The 20,473-nt window shown below is 40.4% G+C and overlaps 1 protein-coding gene across 1 annotated transcript in view; it reads right to left on the bottom strand.

Annotated features, from left to right (window-relative positions):
- Positions 1-20,473, bottom strand: part of SRGAP1 (SLIT-ROBO Rho GTPase activating protein 1) — a 460,449-nt gene that overhangs the window by 63,584 nt on the left and 376,392 nt on the right. Inside the window, 3 exon segments of the mRNA XM_007942730.1 lie at positions 4,820-4,904; positions 5,632-5,829; positions 20,138-20,239. Of these exon segments, the coding sequence (XP_007940921.1) occupies positions 4,820-4,904; positions 5,632-5,829; positions 20,138-20,239 (385 nt within the window).

The raw sequence follows: 20,473 nt of genomic DNA, 5'->3' as shown, positions 1-20,473 counted from the left end.
CAGGCTTAGAAGAATCTGCTTCCCAGAGAAATGTGAAAGCTTCCAGTGGTTTGAGGACTGGATTTCAATCACTTTCTTTGGCAGGCTATTTAATTATTAAAAATGACAACTCCTTTTCTTTCCACTTCTATATGCAAGCAATTTGGAGGAAAAATTGACCCAAGGAATAACTTGTTCTTGGAACAAACACTTACTTCAAGTTACTTCATATAATTTCAATTGAGAAACATTAATGAAATGATTCTTCATGCGTAAAAATATTTGAACTCCTTATTTTAAAAGGGAAAACGAAAACTATAGTTTGGTGACTATTTGAGACTAAAAAACTACATTAAGTATTGAAAATGTGCACAGCTCCAACTGGAGAAAGACACCCTGGGTTTCTTGTCCTAACAAATGACTGATAAGGATGCCTGGTGCGACTTTCCAGCCCTTTTCTTCCTTAAGAATGCTATTTATTGCAGTGATTTTCTTAAAAACCTAATTATTCACAATCTGTTTCTCCTTTGACAGTATATTTGTACTCCTATTCAAAGACAGACAATGGATTGTGTGAGGATAACCTACCTAATTCCTCTGTTAGAAATCTTATTCCAAGGGCTAGAAATAAGAAACATGAACCTAAACTTCCAGTGTCAGATTTTCTGGGTTTAGCAAAATTGCACTGATATTTGCATGCCCTTAATGGCAAATACTGCACAAAAAGAATTCAATGTGAACATTAAAGTTCATTACTAAAAAAGAAAAACAAAAAAAAATTTCAGTGCCTCTTTTTTATAGATGTATATCTCACTGACTCCGCTCAATTTAACTTCTCCAATATAAAAACTAATATGATGACAAAGTATATAATGATATTGCTGGAGGATGAAGACAGTGATGATGATGATAACACAACTTTGGTCTTAACAACTCATTATGTATTTCCTTCTATTTCAATAACTACTCTTGAAAGATCTGGAATTCTGAATTTTGATAGTGCCACTTTAAGAGATCAACCTAATTGCTTTGCAACGTTGTAAATCAAAGGACTTACTGGGCCACTGGTAGCCTGCCGAAAAACAAGCAGTAACACAAGTCAAACATATGTCTGTTGTGTAAGAGCAACTGCTAAACTCCTGGGTTAGGCTCTATCTGTTTTCCTATGATGGCATTTTTTGCAGCAGTGAGTCTAGTATAATTCAGAGATGCCATTTCTATATAAAAACTCAGGACTGTGTTCAGACACACCATTTAATCCTGTACCACTAACTTCATCTAGCCAAACACAGGCTTCATAAGGGCTCACCGTAAGATCACCTCACCATGAGACAGACACCATTAGCTTCCTACTGTCCTTTGGTGTAAGCCTATTAACGCAAACAGGGTTGTAGGGAAAGTCAGCAGGCTTACAGTGGTCTAGCTAAAAGGTGGGGGAGTTCTCCATGCTCAGCTTTTCTCTGAGCAAAGCACCAGTGTCAAATCCAGGCAATGACCAGCCATTAGTGTGTAGCCAAGCCTGTATGTGGGGCAGAGAGGTCTGCAACAAACTGGCAAAGTTAATGTGTCTGCTGCCCACCGGAGAACTATCCTGTTTCTTATGCAGAATAAATGGAGTTCTATGAAGGTGTTGTACACCCGAACACAACTTGTGTCACTAAGACATTGGAAGATAATGAAAGAAATTCTAAGATAAAGAAGCAATGGCTTAGAGTTTACAAGGTAAAATATAGCTTAACAAATTCAACACTTAAAGACAGAATCTGGTGTCTACATTCAACAAATTGGCTAACACACACTGTTGTTGTTAGCTGATCTCAAGTTTGCTTCAACTCATTGCAACCCCATGTACAAGAGAACAAAACACTGCCCAGTCCTGTGCATGCCCATGACTACTAGTACGTTTGAGTCCACTTTTGCAGCCACTGTGATAACTCATCTCAGTGGGGGCCTCCTTCATTTTCACTGGTTCTCTACTTTACTAAACATGATGTCCTCTTCCAGTGATTAATCTTTCCCGATGATGTGTCCAAAGCAACAACAGTATTTTGGCTAAAGTATATCACTATCTAAAAATGACATGTAAAATAATATTAAGAGTTGGGACTTTCTCTTCAGCAGACATAAGAGAATCTATGACAAAAAAGTACCAGAAAAGTTTTCAGTATGTGGCCTAAAGTGCATTGATACATGGAGGAAATTCACCAAATACTTAATTTTTGCACACTTGCAATTTCTAAAGTGGTATCCATGCCTGCAGGGAAGGCTTTGAGCCTGGAAGCATCCATCTGCACTTAGGATAATTTATGCCATTTTGGGTTGGCAACTGACCTTGGGGGTATCACTGAAATATTAGGCATTTGTGAAAATGGAAACAAGACTTTACTAGGAAGGAGGAAAATGGGATGTGCTTACTAAAGTAAGGAAACTACTCAAAGATAAAAAGAAAAGGGTTTTTGTTTTCTTCTTAGAGTTAAAACCTACAGAAAACTTGAAAGAATAGTACAGGGAACCCTTTTCTCTCTTGATGTATATATTTTTCTTCTGAACCATTTGAAAGTAACCTGCAGACATGTCATTAAGCAGTTATTAAGAATAAAGACATTCTCCTTCATAGCTGTAATACTATGATCATATCTAGAAAAATTAATATTAATTCAATAATACCATTTAATATAAACTGAAACTCACTGTCGTTGAGTTGGATCTGACTCATAGCAACCCCTCCTTGGGTTTCCAAGGTGGTATCACTATGGAAGTAGATTACCCAATCTTCCTTCTGAGGAGTGGCTGGTGAGTTTGAACTGCCAGCCTTCTGGTTAGTAGTCAAACACCCTAGGCACTATGCCACCAGAGCTCCCACCATTTAATATACAGTCTATAAATTTCCCCAAGATATCTTTTATAGCTTTTGCTCCTTTGATCTGGACTAGTGAGGGTTCACACATTGCATTTGGTTTCTATGTTAATTTTTTTTGGTTAAAGATACTTTTTAGTAGTTTCAATATTGCTTTTTCCCCCTAGGTAAACAGGCTTTTTCTGTCTTAGAGTCTGGCATCCTAACTGTGTAACACATGGAGTCATAGGTCATGATGACCTTTCTCTATATGGTCACTCCCCAAGGATAATGGGCACTTTGGAGAAAACCAAGAGATAAATGGTGATGGATAAAGAAGGTTCTAGAATAGTAGGAAGCAAGAATTTAGATCTAAGAACAGCTGTCTTTTTTGGTCCTGATTCACCCATATAACTCAGTACCTTCATGTTTCACTCTTTCCATATCCTGTTTCATTTTTTGTAACTTATAACAGGATCTACTATGAATAAAAAATAATGAAACTTACAGACTATGAGGAACTTAAGGATTTTGCTTGTATTTTTTTTTCCTTTCAAATTTCATGAAGACAAAAAGAGAAACAATATTTACATAGTCTCATTTGCCTGTAATCCTTTTCTCCCCTCAGTTTCCTTATCTGTTAAAATAGGGAAATTAATAGTGTCCAATGAAATATATAGCTTGGAACAATGATTGGAACATAAAAGAGCCTTATACAGTAAAACCTGTGAAAGCTGGAGCCCGTGTAAGGCAGAAACCTGCCAGAGAAGGAAAATTAAAATACTTCCCACTAATACAGAGTGAGGAGCTCTGGTAGCGTAGTGCCTAAAGGCACTTGATTGCTAACCAGAAGGCTGGTGGTTCAAACCCACTAGCCACTCCTCGGAAGGAAGTTTGGGCAATCTACTTCTGTAGTGATACTGCCTTGGAAACCCAAGGAGGGGTTGCTATGAGTCAGCTTTGACTTGATGGCACATAACAACAACACAACAGTACAGAGTGACAGAAAAGTGGTAAGATTGCACTCTGTCAAAGGTGGACAACTGGAAAGACCTGGAAAAATAAGGCAGTCGTGTTGAGCTCTAGTTCTCACAGGTTTCACTGTACTAAATGTCAGCTACTGTTGTTTTTATTATCATTAGATATAGTAATCTACTTATGTTGTTAATGTTGTGTGCTGTCAAGTTGATTCCAACTAAAACTGCCTCATAGGGTTTTCCAGGCTGTAATCTTTACAGAAGCACATCACTAGGTTTTTCTCCCATGCAGCCACTGGGTGGGCTTGAACCACCAACCTTTTGGTTAGCAGTTGACCACTTATACATTGTGCTACCAGTCCTCTTAATCTATCTGTTGTCGTTGTTGTTATGTGCTGTCAAGTCGGCCCCGACTCATAGCGACCTCTCCTTGGGTTTCTGAGGCAGTATCACTACAGAAGTAGATTGCCCAACCTTCCTTCTGAGGAGTGGCTGGTGGGTTTGAACCACCAGCCTTCTGGTTAGCAGTCAAGTGCCTTAGGCACTATGCTACCAGAGCTCCTGTAGTATTAGATTATTTCTCAACTAAAAGCAATGCCTACTAAGGAAAAAAAAAAAGGCAACAGATGGAACAATAAGCACCTGGCCCATTAAGACAAACAGAAGTAGGGGTGGAAGGGTAGAGAAGTCCAAGGGAAGGAAGAAGTGACTGGGGAAGGGGCTATCAGCAGATGGAAGCAGGTGTGGTTCCTTCAGATGTTTCTACCACTAGCAGCATCATGTTCTACAGATATCTCCTCAGATGCTCTGTGTTAGCTTCTCAGCCCTCCCTAGATTTCACTATTCTTCTGCATGGTTAGTCCCAAGCTTAAAAAAAAAAAAGAATTCCAAAGAGAACTGAATTAATACAGATAAAACCAAATCTAAACATACGGTATTTTCTGCTTCTTAAAACTACAAATACATGCTCCCTACTCTTCAGAATATATAATCCAGGGCATCTTTTCATCTACTCTACATAACTGACCTTCTCCAAGAGTCCTCTGCAGCAAGTCATGTTTGGCTTGAAGTTTTGTGATGAGATTACTGCCTTCCAAATATTCTCTGAGTTTCTGCAAAAGGAAAGATTCATTTTTAGTCATTAAAAAAATAATATCAAGGAACTTCCCATGGGATATCAAAAATCCAGCCACTTTTATCTTTTAAAGATCCTAGACCTTCACTACTCAAAGCACGGTCTGCAGACCAGCAGCATTAGTGTCCCGAGAAAGCCTAAGAGATGCAGACTCTCAGGTCCCGCCTGACCCCCAGATCTACTGAAATCAAAACCCACATTTTAGAAAGCTCCCCTGATAAGACCTGTCTGCACATTAAAGTTTGAGAAGCACTGTTTTAGAGCAGTTGTATGTAAACTTGGTTGTATATCAGAATTACCCGAGGAGGTTTTAAAAGATTTATCAGTTGCCATGGCATAGATTCTGACACATGCAACCCCATGTGTGTAAGAGTAGAAATGTGCTCCCTAGGGTTTTCAATGATTGATTTTTTGGGAAGGAGATCACTAAGTACCTTTCTTCCAAGGTGTCTCTGGGTGGATTTGAGCCACCAATCTTTCAGTTAGCAGATGAGTGTGTTAACTGTTTGCATCACCCAGGGACTCCTGTAAAAAAGTACTAATTCCTAAGCCCTATGCCAGACCTATTAAATCAGGAACTCTGGGAGTGGACAGGAGTCCTCATTTTAATAAAGAGGCCCAGGTAATTATGATGTGACTATAGAAGCAGTATTTGGGACCCCTAGATCTGGGCTGTCAAGTGGCTCGGGAAGCAATGGGCGCACCATGAAGTAAAACTGCTCGGTTTCCTGCTGGTTAGCTCTTCTCTTGGCGATGCTGGGCTTACTCAGGTAGGTTTCAGAGACAGTAGACTTCACGGACTCAGTGGAGCGACTATGCTGGAAGCATTCAGAAACATCATAGTCCTCGATGGTGACCATATCTTGAATCGTCTGCAAAGTTGCTTCAGTTGTTTTTTTAACCTGAGAATAGGGACATATTTTCCATATTAGTACATTTCATGAGTCCCATAAACAGTCAGTGAGAGTCTACTCTGCTGGGCAGAAAGGAGAACATAGACTCTGCTCCCCAAAAGTTCAGTCTATTCTAATAGACAGATAGGTGGACAGAACACATTATCACCAATTATAAGGTAAGCATTTCTTCAAAATCACCACAAGGGAGATACAACTTTATATTTGGGTCCTTATAAAATCTCACATATTACCACAGGTACTCTCTTGATTATGTTTTTGTTTTTAATTAAAAACAAAAAAACAAAAACTTTTAAAGTGAAATAAGCCAGCTGGGCAGAGTGGAATGGGGGTGTTTAGAGGGCCCTGGGGGCAGGCTGGATAAGTGAGCAGGGCATGGAAGACCAGGAAGTGAGTGGAGCAGTTTGGAACAACTAAGGGAGACAAACTTGTCTGTTAGTTTGTTGTACTGTGGAGGCTTGAGTGTTGCTGTGACACTCGAGGCTATGCCACCAGTATTTCAAATACCAGCAGGGTCACCCATGGTGGACAGGTTTCAGTGGAGCTTCTAGACTAACACAGAGTCAGAAGAAGAAAGAGCCCATCTACTTCTAAAAGAATTTGCCAGTGAAAACCTTATAAACAGCAGTGAAACACTGTCTGATATATTACAGGAAAACTTTATAAATAGCCCTGAAACACTGTCCAACACAGTGCCAGAAGATGAACCCCTCAGGTTGGAAGGCACTTAGAATATGACTAGGGAAGAGCTGCCTCCTCAGAGTAGAGCCAACCTTAATGATGTGGATAAAGTAAAGATTTCGGGATCTGCATTTGCTGATGTGGCACGTCTCAAGATGAGAAGAAACAGCTGCAACCATCCATTAATAATTGGAACATGGAATGTACAAAGTATGAATCTAGGAAAACTGGAAGTTGTCAAAAGTGAAATGGAACACTTAAAGATTGATATCCTAGGCATTAGTGAGCACAAATGGACCAGTCTTGGCCATTTTGAATCAGACAATCATATGATCTATAGGCCGGGAATGACAAATTGAAGAGCAATGGCATGTCCTTCATTGTCACCAAGAATGTTTCAAGATCTATCCTGAAGTACAATGCTGTCAGTGGATATGGATATGTCAGTGTCATATGGATAGGATAATATCCATATACCTACAAGGAACACCAGTTACTACTACTATTATTCAAACGTAAGCACCAACCATCAAAACCAAAGATGAGGAAATTGAAGAGTTAACCAATTTCTTCAGTCTGAAATTGACCAACATGCTATCAAGATGTGTTAGTTATCACTGGTGACTAGAATGCAATAGTTGGAAATAAAGAAGAATCACCAGTAGTTGGAAAATATGGCCATCATGATAGAAATAATGCTGTTGTTGTTTTTGTTGTTAGGTGTGGTTGAGTTGTCTTCAACTCATAGCAACCCTATGCATAGCAGAATGAAACACTGCCTGGTCCCACACCAAGTCTGAGATCCCTGCTATACTTGAGCCTGTTGCCACAGCCACTGTGTCAATCCATCTCATTGAGGGCCTTCCCCTCTTTCATTGACACTCCACCTTACCAAGCATGACATTCTTCTCCAGGGAATGGTCCCTTCTGATAACATGACCAAAGTAGGTGAGACGAAGTCTGGCCATTCTTGCTTCCAAGAAGCATTCCAGCTGCACTTCCTCCAGGACAAATTGGTTAGTTCTTTTAGCAGTCCATGGTACTTTCAGCATTCTTCACCAGCACCACAACTCAAAAGCATCAATTCTTCTTTGGTCTTCCTTATTCATTGCCCAGCTCTCACATGCACATGAGGCAATTGAAAATATCATGGCTTATGTCAGGTACACCCTAGTCCTCAAGGAGACATCTTTGCTCTTCAGCACTTGAAAGAGGTCTTTTGCAGATGACTTGCCCAGTGCTATATACATCATCTGATGTCCTGACTGCTGCTTCCATTGGCGTCGATCGTAGAATGAAGCAATGTGAAGTCTTTGACAACTTCAATATTTTCTCCATTTATTGTGATGATGCTTATAGGTCCACTTGTGAGGATTTTTGTTTTCTTTATATTGAGATGTAATCCATTCTGCAGACTGTTTTCTTGAATCTTCATCAGTAACTACTTCAAGTCATCTTCACTTTCAGCAAGCAAAGTTGTGTCGTCAGTGTATCACAGGTTGTTAATGATTCTTCCTCCAATCTTGATGCCACGTTCTTCTTCACATAGTCCAGCTTCTCAGATTATTTGCTCAGCATATAGATTAAGTATGGTGAAAGGACACAACACTGACATACTCCCTTCTTGACTCTAAACCATGCTGTGTTTCCTTGTTCCATTCAAACGACAGCCTCCTGGTCTACATACAGGCTCCTCATGAGTACAATTAAGTGTTCCAGAATTCACATTCTTTTCAATGTTATCCACAATTTGTTATGATCCACACAATCAAAAGCTTTTGCATAGTCAATAAAACACAAGTAAACATCTTTCTGGAATTCTTTGCTTTGAGCCAAGATCCACCAGACATCCGCAATGATATCCTTTGTTCCTTGTCCTCTTCTGAATCCAACTTGCACCTCTGGAAGTTCTCTGTCAAAATGCTACTATAACCATTTTTGAATTATCTTCAGTAAGATTTTACTTCCCTGTGATACTTATAATATTGTTTGATAATTTCACCATTCTGAGGGATTACCTTTCTTTGGTATGGGTACAAATATGGATCTCTTCCAGTCAGTTGGCCAGGTAGCTGTCTTCTAAATCTCTTGGCATAACCAAGTGAGTGCCTCCTATAGGGCATCCTGTAGTTTGCTCAAACATCTCAATGGGTATTCCATCAATCCCTGGAGTCTTGTTCTTCAGCAATTGCTTCAGTGCAGCTTCAACTTCTTCCTTCAATATTATTGGTTCTTGATCGTATGCCACCTCCTGAAATGGAGTGCTTTTTGGTACAGTGACTGTGTATCCCTTCCATCTTCTTTTGATGCTTTCTGCATCATTCAATATTTTGCCCATAGATCTTTCAATATTGCCACTTGAGGCTTAATTTTGTTCTTCAGTTCTTTCAGCTTGAGAAATGCTGACCATGTTCTTCCCTTTTGGATTTCTAACTCCAAGTCTTTGCACATTTCATTATAGTAATTGGCTTTGTCTGCTCGAGCTAATCTTTGAAATCTTCTGTTCAGCTCTTCTATCTTGTCAATTCTTCCATGTGCTTTGTTTACTCTCCACTCAAGGGCAAGCTTCAGAATCTCTTCTGTCATCCATTTTGGTCTTTTTTTTCTCCTGTTTTTAATGACCTCTTGCTTTCTTCATGGATGATGTTCTTGATGTCATCCCATAATTCTTCTGGTTTTCAGTCATTGGTGTTCAATGTATCAAATCTATTCTTTAGATGGTCTCTAAATTCAGGAGGGATATATTCAAGGTCATATTTTGGCTCTCTTGGACTTGTTTTAATTGTCTTCAACTTCAAGTTGAATTTGCATATGAGCATTTGATGGTCTGTTCCACGGTCAACTCATGGCCTTGTTTTGGCTGAAGATACTGAGCTTTTCCATCACCTCTTACCACAGATACAGTCAATCTGATTCCTGTGTATTCCATCTGGTGAAGTCCATGTGTATAACTGCCATTTGTGTTGTTGAAAAAAGGAATAAATCGTTGGTCTTGCAAAATTCTATCATGCAATCTCCAGCTTTATTTCTGTCACCAAGGCCAAATTTTCCAACTACCAGTGATTCTTCTTTGTTTCCAACTTTTGCATTCCAGTCACCAGTGATAATTAAAACATCTTGATCATATGTTTGGTCAATTTCAGACTGCAGAAATTGATAAAAATCTTCAATTTCCTCATCTTTGGCATTGGTGGTTGGTGCATAAATTTGAATAATAGTCATATTAACTGGTCTTCCTTGTAGACGTATGGATATTATCCTATCACTGATAGCATTGCACTTCAGGACAAATCTTGAAATATCCTTTGTGATGATGAATGCCATGCCATTCCTCTTCAAATTGTCATTCCCAGCACAGCAGATCATATGGTTGTCTGATCAAAATGGCTAAAACCAGTCCACTTCAGCTCACTAATGCCTAGGATATTGAACTTTATGTGTTCCATTTCATTTTTGACAACTTCTAATTTTCCTAGATTCATATTTCATACATTCCCTGTTTCAATTATTAATGGATGTTTGCAGCCGTTTCTCCTCAATTTGAGTTGTGTCACATCAAGAAATGAAGGTCTTGAAAGCTTTACTTTATTCATATCAGTAAGGTTGGCTCTACATGTGGCACTTTTCCAGTCCTATTTTGAGAGCCTTCCAACCTTAGTAGCTTGTAGTCCTGCACTGTATCAGACAGTGTTTCTGGGCTATTCATATAGTTGCCTAGTAATGTAACAGTGTTTCTTTTCTATTCATAAGGTTTTCCCTGACTAATTCTTTGAGAAGTGGATGGCCTCCTCCTTCTTCCTAGTCTGTCTCAGTCTGCAAGGTGTGCTGAAACCTGTGCACAATGTGCAACCCTGCTGCCATTTGAAACACCAGTGGCACAGCCTCAAGCCTCACAGCAACATGCCACCAGAGCACGACAAACTGACAGACAGGTTTATCTCTTTTAGCTATTAGAAACCTCTCTTCCCTCCCATTACCTGGATCCTTGCCACTTGCTCTCTCTGTCCTAATCTCCCTGGCTTTCTTTCCTTTCCCCTCTGCTCTCCTGCCACTTGGGGTGTGGGGCCTGGGTCCCTCCCCTTACCTACCTGGATCCCTCTGCTGCTTGCTCACTCTGTCCTGGTCCCTCTGGCTTTCCTTTCTTTACCTCTCTGCTTTTCTTGCTGCCTGGGGGTTGAGACCTGGGTCCCTTTCCTTACCTGGATCCCTAGGCAACTTGCTCACTCTGTCCTGGACACCCTGGCTTTCCTTTCCTTTCCCCTCCACTTTTCCTGTCACTTGGGAATTGGGGCCTGGATCCCTCCCCTTACCTGGATCCCTCTGCCACTTGCTCACTTTGTCCTGGATGCCCTGGCTTCTCTAATGCTAGAGCTCACATAATATAATTTTGCAACACCAATGACTTATTTATTGCAAATGCCTTTTTTCAACATCATCAATAGCAGCTATACAAGTGGACTTTGCCACATGGAGTACACAGGAATCAGATTGACTACATTTGTGGAAGAGGTGGTGGAGAAGCTCAGTATCTTCAGCTAAAACAAGGCCAGGAGCTAATTGTGGAATAGACTGTTAACTGCTCATATGCAAATTCAACTTGAAGTTGAAGACAATTAATAGAAGTCTACAAGATTCAAAATATGACTTTGATAATATCCCTCCTGAATTTAGAGATCATCTGTGGTAGTTAAGTTTGTGTGTCAACTTGGCTGGGCCTGATTGAGTGGCTGGGCAGCTGGATGTAGTATTCCCCATGATGAGACTAGTAATCAACTCCATGGTGGAATCTATGTGAGCAGCTGAGTAGCTGCTTTAGGGATGTTGTCTGCTTCCTTTATATAAGGAGAAGCCTTGGGCACCAGTCCCTAGCTTATGGCATGCTTGAACCCTGCATGTAGCCATGTCATTGCTCAGCAGCCTGCCATGCTCCACTGACCTTGGGACTTTCAATGGACTTGAATTAATGGCATGCAGTGTGGTTTGGTAACATCTGGACTGTGCCATTTTATTTGTCAACCTTGGGCTTGTTAGCCTCAGCAGCCAGTAGTTGCCTGAGTGAAGAGATACCTCTAGTTTCAGTGGGCCAGAAGCAAGAGGCAGAGCTGAAGCCCAAGGCCAAAGGGCTTTCACACAGCCCCTAGAGCCTGGCACTTTGAACTTGGACTTCTGGCTTCCAGAACTGTAAGAGAATAAAACTCCTGTTTGTCAAGGCCATCCCATTTGTGGTATATATTCTTATCAGAACAGCACTAGGTAATCAGAACAAAATATGGTACCAAGAGTGGGCTGCTGCTCTGACAGATACCTAAAATGTGGAAACAGGAGTGGAGTGCATCCTTGACCTGAGACCCTGGCAGAGAGACCCCAGCATACGGCATGAGAGATGACAGGAGCAGAGCCAAGAGACTAGCATGAGAAACAGCAGGAACAGAGCCCAGAGACCAGCATGAGACAGTGACAGCCTTACCAGCCCACAGAGCAGAAAGCTGGATGCCATTGTGCAAGTGGCTTCCTGATGGAGTCAGTTGCCTTTGGGCATTAATTGGTAGAAAAGACTGGCATGAAATGGAGGAGCAGGTTGGCTGGCCCATGGAGCAAGAAAGCTGAGTGCTTTGGGGGCAGGAAGATTTCTGGCGGAGTGAGTTGCCTTTGGCATTAATCAGCAGAAGTGGAGAGACCAAGGAAATGTGAAGCAGAGTTGCTGTAGCCTCAAGGGTAGGACCATGGTCTTTGGAGGTGGAACCACCACAGCCCCCTAGATTTCAAAGAGTTAGATCTTCACCAACTTGGTTCTGGAGTGTGGGGCTGCTTGTTCATGTGGACCAATGGGATGGAGCCAGAGATGCTCCCCAAGAGAGAGGGGGCAGGGCTACCATGCCCAAGAGGTAGAGGAATGGAGCCCGCCAGGCCAAGGGGGTGATGTTATCATGAACTAGGGGATTAGAACTACCCAGTGAGAGAGAGCTGTACAGAAGCCACCCAATGAACATCTGTACAGGTGCCAAGTTGACAAGGGGTGGAATTGTGATAGTTAAGTTTGTGTGTCAACTTGGCTAGGTCTGGTTGAGTGGCTGGGCAGCTGGATGTAGTATTCCCCATGATGAGACTAGTAATCAACTCCACGGTGGAATATATGTGAGCAGCTGAGTAGGTGCTTGAGGGATGTGGTCTGCTTCCTATATATAAGGAGAAGTCTTGAGGAATGGTCTCTAGCTTATGGCATGCTTGAACCCTGTGTGTAGCGTGTCATTGCTCAGCAGCTTGCCATGTTCTGCTAACCTTGGGACTCCTAATGGACCTGAATTAATGGCCTGCCATGCAGTTTGGTAACATTGGGACTGTGCCATTTCATTTGTTGACTTTGGGCTTGTTAGCCTCAGCAGCCAGTAGCTGCCTGAGTGAAGGGATGCCTCTAGCTTCAGTGGGCCAGGAGTAAGAGGCAGAGCTGAAGCCCAAGGTTTCACACAGCCCCTTGAGCCTGGCACTCTGAACTTGGACTTCTAGCCTCCAGAACTGTAAGAGAATAAACTCCTGTTTGTTAAGGCCATCCCATTTGTGGTATATATTCTTGTCAGAGTGGCATTAGGTAACCAGAACACCATCTAAAGAATAGATTTGATGCCTTGAACACCAATGACCAAAAACCAGAGGAATTGTGGGATGACATCAAGAACATCATCCATGAAGAAAGCAAAAGGTCATTAAAAAGACAGAAAAGGAAGAAAAGACCAAAATGGATGTCAGAAGAGACTCTGAAACTTGCCTTTGAATGGAGAGTAGCTTAAGCAAATGGAAGAAATGACAAGATAAAGAGCTGAAGAGAAGATTTCAAAGAGCAGTTCAAGAAGACAAAGCCAATTATTACAATGAAATGTGCAAGGACTTGGAGTTAGCAAATGAAAAGGGAAGAACACGCTCAGCATTTCTCAAGCTGAAAGAACTGAGGAAAGAATTTAAGCCTCAAGTTACAATACTGAAAGATCCTATGGCCAATATATTGAATGATGCAGGAAACATCAAAAGAAGATGTTAGGAATACAGACAGTCACTGTACCAAAAAGACCTGGCTGATGTTCATCCACTTCAGGAGGTGTCATCTAACCAAGAACCAATGGTATGGAAGGAAGAAGTCAAAGCTGCGCTGAAGGAATTGGTAAGCAACAAGGCTCCAGGAATTGATGGAATACCCACTGAGATGTTTCAACAAATGAATGCCCCACTGGAGACAATCACTTGGCTAGGCCAAGAGATTTGGAAGACAGCTACCTGGCCAACTGACTGGAAGAGATCCATATTTGTACCCATACCAAAGAAAAGTGATTCCATAGAATGTGGAAATTATCGAACAATATCATTAATATCACACACAAGTGAAATTTTGCTGAAAATAATTTAATGTGGTTGCAGCAGTATATTGACAGAGAACTTTCAGAAATGCAAGCTGGATTCAGAAGAGGATGTGGAAAGAGGGATATCATTGGTGATATCAGATGGATCTTGCCTGAAGGCAAAGAATACCAGAAAGATATTTACTTGTGTTTTATGCAAAACTGTGCAAAAGCATTCATTGTGTGGATCATAACAAATTATGGATAACATTGAGAAGAATGGGAATTCCAGAATACTTGATTATACTGAGGAACCTAGGACCAGGAGGTTGCTGTTGAAACATGGTTTAAAATCAAGAAGGGAGTGCATCAGGGTTATATCCTTTCACCACACTTATTCAGTTTGCATGCTGAGCAAATAATCCGAGAAGCTGGACTATATGAAGACGAATGTGGCATCAGGATTGGAGGAAGAATCATTAACAACCTGCTATATGCAGATGACACAACTTTGCTTGCTGAAAGTGAGGATGACTTGAAGCACTTACTGATGAAGATTGAAGACTATAGTCTGCAGTATGGATTACACCTCAATATAAAGAAAAGGAAAATCCTTACAACTGGACCAATAAGCAGCATCATGATAAATGGAGAAAAGAATGAAGTTGTCAAAGACTTCATATTACTTGGTTCTACAATCAACACCAATGGAGGCAGCAGTCAAGACATCAGAAGATGTACTGCATTGGGCAAATCTGCTGCAAAAGACCTCCTTCAAGTGCTAAAGAGCAAAGATGTCTCCTTGAAGACTAAGATGCACCTAACCCAAGCCATGGTATTTTCAATCACCTCATATGCATGTGAGAGCTGGACAATGAATAAGGAAAACTGAAGAAGAGTTGATGCTTTTGAGTTGCGGTGTTGGTGAAGAATACTGAGTACAATGGAATGCTAAAAGAACTAACAAATCTGTCCTGGAAGAAGTGTAGCCAGATTGTTCCTTGGAGGTGAGAATGACCAGACTTTGTCTCATCTACTTTGGTCATGTCAGAAAGGACCATTCTCTGGAGAAGCATATCATGCTTGGTAAAGTGGAGGATGAGCAAAAAAGGGGAAGGCAAAAAAGGGATTGATACAGTGGCTGCAACGATGGGTATAGCAGGGATCATGAGGATGGCACAGGACTGGGCAGTGTTTCGTTCTGTTGTACACAAGGTCACTATATGAGTCAGAGATGACTCAACGCCACCTAACAACAACAACATAACTAAAACAAAACAACACAAAACAAAAATCCAAACCCAGCCACACAGTTGATTCTGACATACATTAACCCCATAGGACAGAGCAGAACTGTCCCATAGGGTTTCCAAGGCTGTAAATCTCTACAGAAGCAGAGTGCCTCATCTTTCTCCTGCATAGTGGCTGGTGGGTTCAAACTACTGGCATTTTGATTAGCAGTCAAATGCTTTAACCACTGCACCACCTATCAAAATCCTTGAAGTATAATTAGTTATAGAAAAATGCACAGATTCTAAATGATGACACAGCTTGATGACTTATTACAATGTGAATACACCTATGTAGATACCTTATTTAATATTGTTGATTCATTAACATTGAACTCATACCCAACAGCATTCCAAGCTTACGAAATACACACATTTTCTCTGTAAAACACCTTACAGGGTTCTCATACTTAGAAACACTAGCCAGCACTTTAGCATGATGCATGGGGGGCAACTTCAAATAGCAAAATCACCAAGAACCACCACAAAAATGTGAAAAATGTGGCACTAAATAGACTACGTGCACGCACACACACACACACACACAAACTTGTTTACAATACATGATGAGAGCTGAAACAAGAAGCCAGAGCATTGCCTTGTTCAACCTCAACTGGGAATGTGCACATTAGGGACAAATTTTCTACCACTCTGCACATGTGTAGTGCATTGAGTATCGATTTTGAGGTTACAAATAAATTTTAATAAGTAGACAAAACAACCAGAAGGGAAACAATGAATGTTGACACACTGTGAAAAATGCAACCAATGTTACTGAATAATTTGGGTAGAAATTGTTAAATGAACACTTACTTTTCTGTGTAAACTTTCACCAAAAATACAAGTAAATATTATTTTTTTTAAAAAAAAATCACTGAGTAGGCAAAGAGCTGAAAATACGGAATCTGCAAATAATGAGGAGTGACTGCATGTTGGTTTGATATTAATATGTCAAATTTCTATCCGGGCTCATATTTGTAGAACAGGGGGCAAGTTTCTTATTTATAGTAAGTGCTAAACAGGGACCAAATCAGTAATAATAGCTATGTTGCCAAATTACCTTTATTTTTCACATTACATAAATTGTGTTCTTCCTCTCACATCAGACAGATGCTAATTGTGCTTAATTCATCTTTGTACTTTCCATACCTAGCACAATATCTGGAATATGAAAGGTACTCAACTAATATTTATTACTGAACTGAACCACAGGATCAAAATACCTTAACTTGGCTATGAAGGCTTTTCACAATATGACTTCAGCTTCACCTTGGCTCCTTCCCAAGGAGAATCTGAGTGATGACCAACATGCTTACTCCCTGGACATCTTGAAATGTATTGTAGGGTCTCCCCCACTTACCAGCCCACCTATGAAAATCTACTGATGGTCAAAAATCCAATTTAAATCTTATTTCCTTTGGGAATCCCATTTTACTACAGTGAGTTTTGTTTCATGTCTAACATACAATAAACCACCAGTCATATTCACAAGAAACTTCAGGCCAATCCAAGTCATTTGCTTCTGTTTTTTTTTTTCTTTTTAATTACCGTTAAAAAGCATGGCCTGCTTCTATCAGTTTGTAAGGACAATGCTCCTCCATGTTACGTCCAGAGGGTCATACTTTAAGGGTCATACACTCAAAGGCCTTCAGAGGCCAAGCAGGTAACACAAATAAATACAGCTAGGTCTCCATGAAAGGAGTTCTGGTGGTATAGTGGTTAAAGCAATAGGCTGCTAACCAAAAGGTCAGTGGTTTGATCCCACCAGCCGCTCCATGGGAGAAAGATGACACACTCTGATTCTGTAAATATTTACAGCCTTGAAACTCTATTCTGTCCTATAGGGTTGCTGTGAGTTGGAATTGACACAATGGCAGTGAGTTTGGGGTTTGGTTTAGGTCTCCATGAGTCAGAATCGACTCAAGGGCAACTAATAAAAACAATGTACAATATAAGAAAATCAGGAGTAAAGTAACTATGACAAAGTAGAACTCAAAAGCCCAAGCTTTTCACTTCATGAAGAAATGCAGGCCCAAGATTGCCAGTCCTTTCACTTTTAACAGGCCAACCCCGTGAGAGCCAAACAAAACAGGTCTGCGGGCTGCCAGTTATGACTTGGTATATAAAACACTATTTTCTTAGTGTTTAGAGAATGTTTTCCAAATAAAACAGCAGGAGGATATACATGAAAAAAAAAAAAAAAACAACCTGGAAATCACTAGAAATACAAACTGTAGGTCTAATAGTATTGAGCAAACTGAATTAGGCGAGTTTTTTTTGTGATGCCTAACCGAAACCCTAAGCTCTAAAACATTACCTCAAGTAATGGCTTTCTTTTGGAAGGCTCACTTGCAGGAGTTTACATAGAGATTCGAGTCTTAATCATGCTGGTTTCAACTTAAATGTGTAAGTTTGAATAAGGGGTGATTTGGTTCTTCCAGGAAAAATGGAGGCCAGAAAGCTACAATGAGTTTTAACTAAACTATATTCATCTAGAAACACATCACTCATTCTTAACAGAAACAAACACATATCCACATAGCCCAAAACATGCCAGTGGGATGAAAATAAAATAAAATAGGATTTTGAAGACTATAAGCTTTATGGAAGCAGACTGCCACATCCTTCTCCTGTGGAGTGGTTGGTGAGTTTGAACCACCAACCTCTCAGTTAGCAGCTGAGCACTTAACCACTACACCAGCAGTATTCCTCAAAACAAAACCCATTGCTCTTGAGTCAATTCCAACTCACAGTGAACCAACAGGACAGAGCAAACTGCCCCATAGGGTTTCCAAGGCTGTAACCTTTATGGTCACAGTAGACTGCCTTATTTTTCTTTCATTGAGTGGCTAGTGGGTCTGAACCACCAATCTTCTGGTTAGCAGCTGAGTGCTAAATTAGTGTACTACCAGGGCTCCTTCATCTGTCTTGGAAGAAGTATAGACAGAATGCTACTTAGATACAAGAATGGCAAGACTTGGTCTCACTCACTTTGGACCTTACCAGGAGGGACTAGTCTCAAGAAAAAGACATCATGCTTGGTAGAACAGAGGGTCAGCAATAAAGAGGAAGACCCTCAACAAGATGGATTGACACAGTGGCTTCAAAAATGGGCTCAAACAGAAAGGACTGTGAGAATGGTGCAGGACCAGGCAGTGTTTTGTTCTGATGTACATAGGGTTGCTATGAGTCAGAACTGACTTGGCAGCACCTAACAACAACAGCAGCAATACAAAGAGTTATATGAGTGGACAAAATAGCCGAGCTGGCCAATGAGAGAATCTTATTTCTTGGATATAATGGTTGGCTCAGAAGTAGGCATGACATAAGCCAGGTCAATGAAGTATCTTCTTTAAGAGATAAGGACACGAGGAATGGGTGTGCCTTTCTTTCTGTGATGGCAATCCGTAGGGAACATGTAGCCCTGGATCTACCTCCATTATGAGGGAAAAATAAAATTCCACCAATATATACAATGACAGTAAAGTAATGAAGGAAGAAAGAGTCCTGATAGTATCATCTGAAAACAGATCCAATCTTGTCTGAGGCCACGGCAAGCACTGACCTATATGTTAGCTTTGACTTGGGTTTCTACAAATTACAAATAAGAGCCCTGGCTAATACAAAAAACATCTGTGGTTCATAATTTTATTTTAGTAGAATATGGATCCAATTAAATTAATTTCAGAAACAGGCAGCTGAATTATTTATTGCTTTTTGGCTCAACATATCGTAATAATTCACACTGTATGTTATATCCATTTAAATGCACTAATGTCAGCAAATAAACATTTTTCTATTCTCATTCAAGTATGATTTTAATATGTAAGTTTTATAATAATTAGATCAGAAATGTCATGTTCATTACCAAAAATTCAGAAAATAGAAAAACACTAAGACAAAAGTACTAATTTTAAGATTTAGGATTAAATTAACATGTTAGTCAAAAGTTCCTGTGCATGATGTATTTCATATTCTTGGACACATATATTTATTTTGATAATCCATGGAAACTATTTTCAGTATGAATTACAATTTAAGAATAAAGTCGTGTTGTTAGAGAAGAAAGGCCTGGCAATTTGCTTCCATAAAGATTTCAGCCAAGAAAATTCTACTGTCATGGATTGAACTGTATCCCCCCAAATATGTTTCAAAGAGGTTAGGCCATGATTCCCAGCATTGCGTGGCTGTCCTCCCATTTTGTGATCTGATGTAATGATCCTCCATTTTATATATTGTAAATCTTAACCTCTATATGTTAATGAGGCAGAATTAGGGTGAGCTATATCATGAGACACAATCTTACAAGAGGCATGACTCAAGTCACACCCTTAATCAAGTCCTACCTTTTATTTTATAAGAGATAAATAGAGAAAGGAGTTAGACACAAAGAAAGAAAAGCTGGGAGTGGAGTATATCCTTTGGACCTGGGGGTCCCTGCACTAAGAATCCCCTAGACCCAGGGGAAGATTGATGGCAGGATACATGGAGATCTCCAAGGAATGCCATGGCTACAGATATTGAAAGGAGACAAGGACCTTTCCCCAGAACAGACAGAGAAAGTCTTGGATTAGAGCTGTCACTCAAATTTAGACTTCTAGCCTCCTAAACCATGAGAGAGTAAGTTTCTGTTTGTGAAAGCCACCCATTTATGGTATTTCTTTTATAGCAGCATTAAGTAACTAAGACATCTATGGAACAGTTCTACTCTGTAACATATAGGGTTGCCTTCGAGTTGGAATTGACTCAAGGGCAAAGGGGCTGATGTTTTTGTTTGTTTGTTTAGATGTGTATGTAGCAAATCTCTGGTAAAGTATTAGTCTATTGTATAGCATAGAATTTTTACATTTATCCTCTACAAAGAGTATTTATAGGCACCTTGATTTACCTGAAAATGCCTGTGATATAGCATGATGAAGAGACTGCAAACATCATGTGAAAATTACTTTCCACTTACACTGAAATTCAGATTACTTATGGGGTAGAAAGCATACTCACCTCTTCGTTCTCGATTTTGAGTGTGGCCAGTCGTGACTGCAGCTGCTGGTACCTGAGCATGAGCTCCGCCTGGACGGGCTGCTGAGCGCTGACCTGACAGACCTGATGTGGAAATAAAAATCTGCAGTTACAACAGGCCTCAGTCAAGCCAGCCTCCAGAGACTCTCTTCTATTTCAACGCCAGATGAATCATGCTGATCCCTTCAAGATTCCAATTACATATTTACTTTTAACAACTGCCTCAAAAATTCAGTTTTAAATATGGATGGACCTGCTACGTAAGCGGCAAGAGCAGAATGCAGCTGCTTGGCCTGGATGTGACTGGAAAGAAAGCAG

This window comes from Orycteropus afer, unplaced genomic scaffold (genome assembly GCF_000298275.1).
Source record: "Orycteropus afer afer isolate SDZICR_OR568_19922 unplaced genomic scaffold, OryAfe1.0 scaffold00097, whole genome shotgun sequence".
NCBI classification, from domain to species: Eukaryota; Metazoa; Chordata; class Mammalia; order Tubulidentata; family Orycteropodidae; genus Orycteropus; species Orycteropus afer.
Note: the sequence above shows the minus strand (reverse complement) of the source record. Positions and strands in the feature narration are given on the sequence as shown.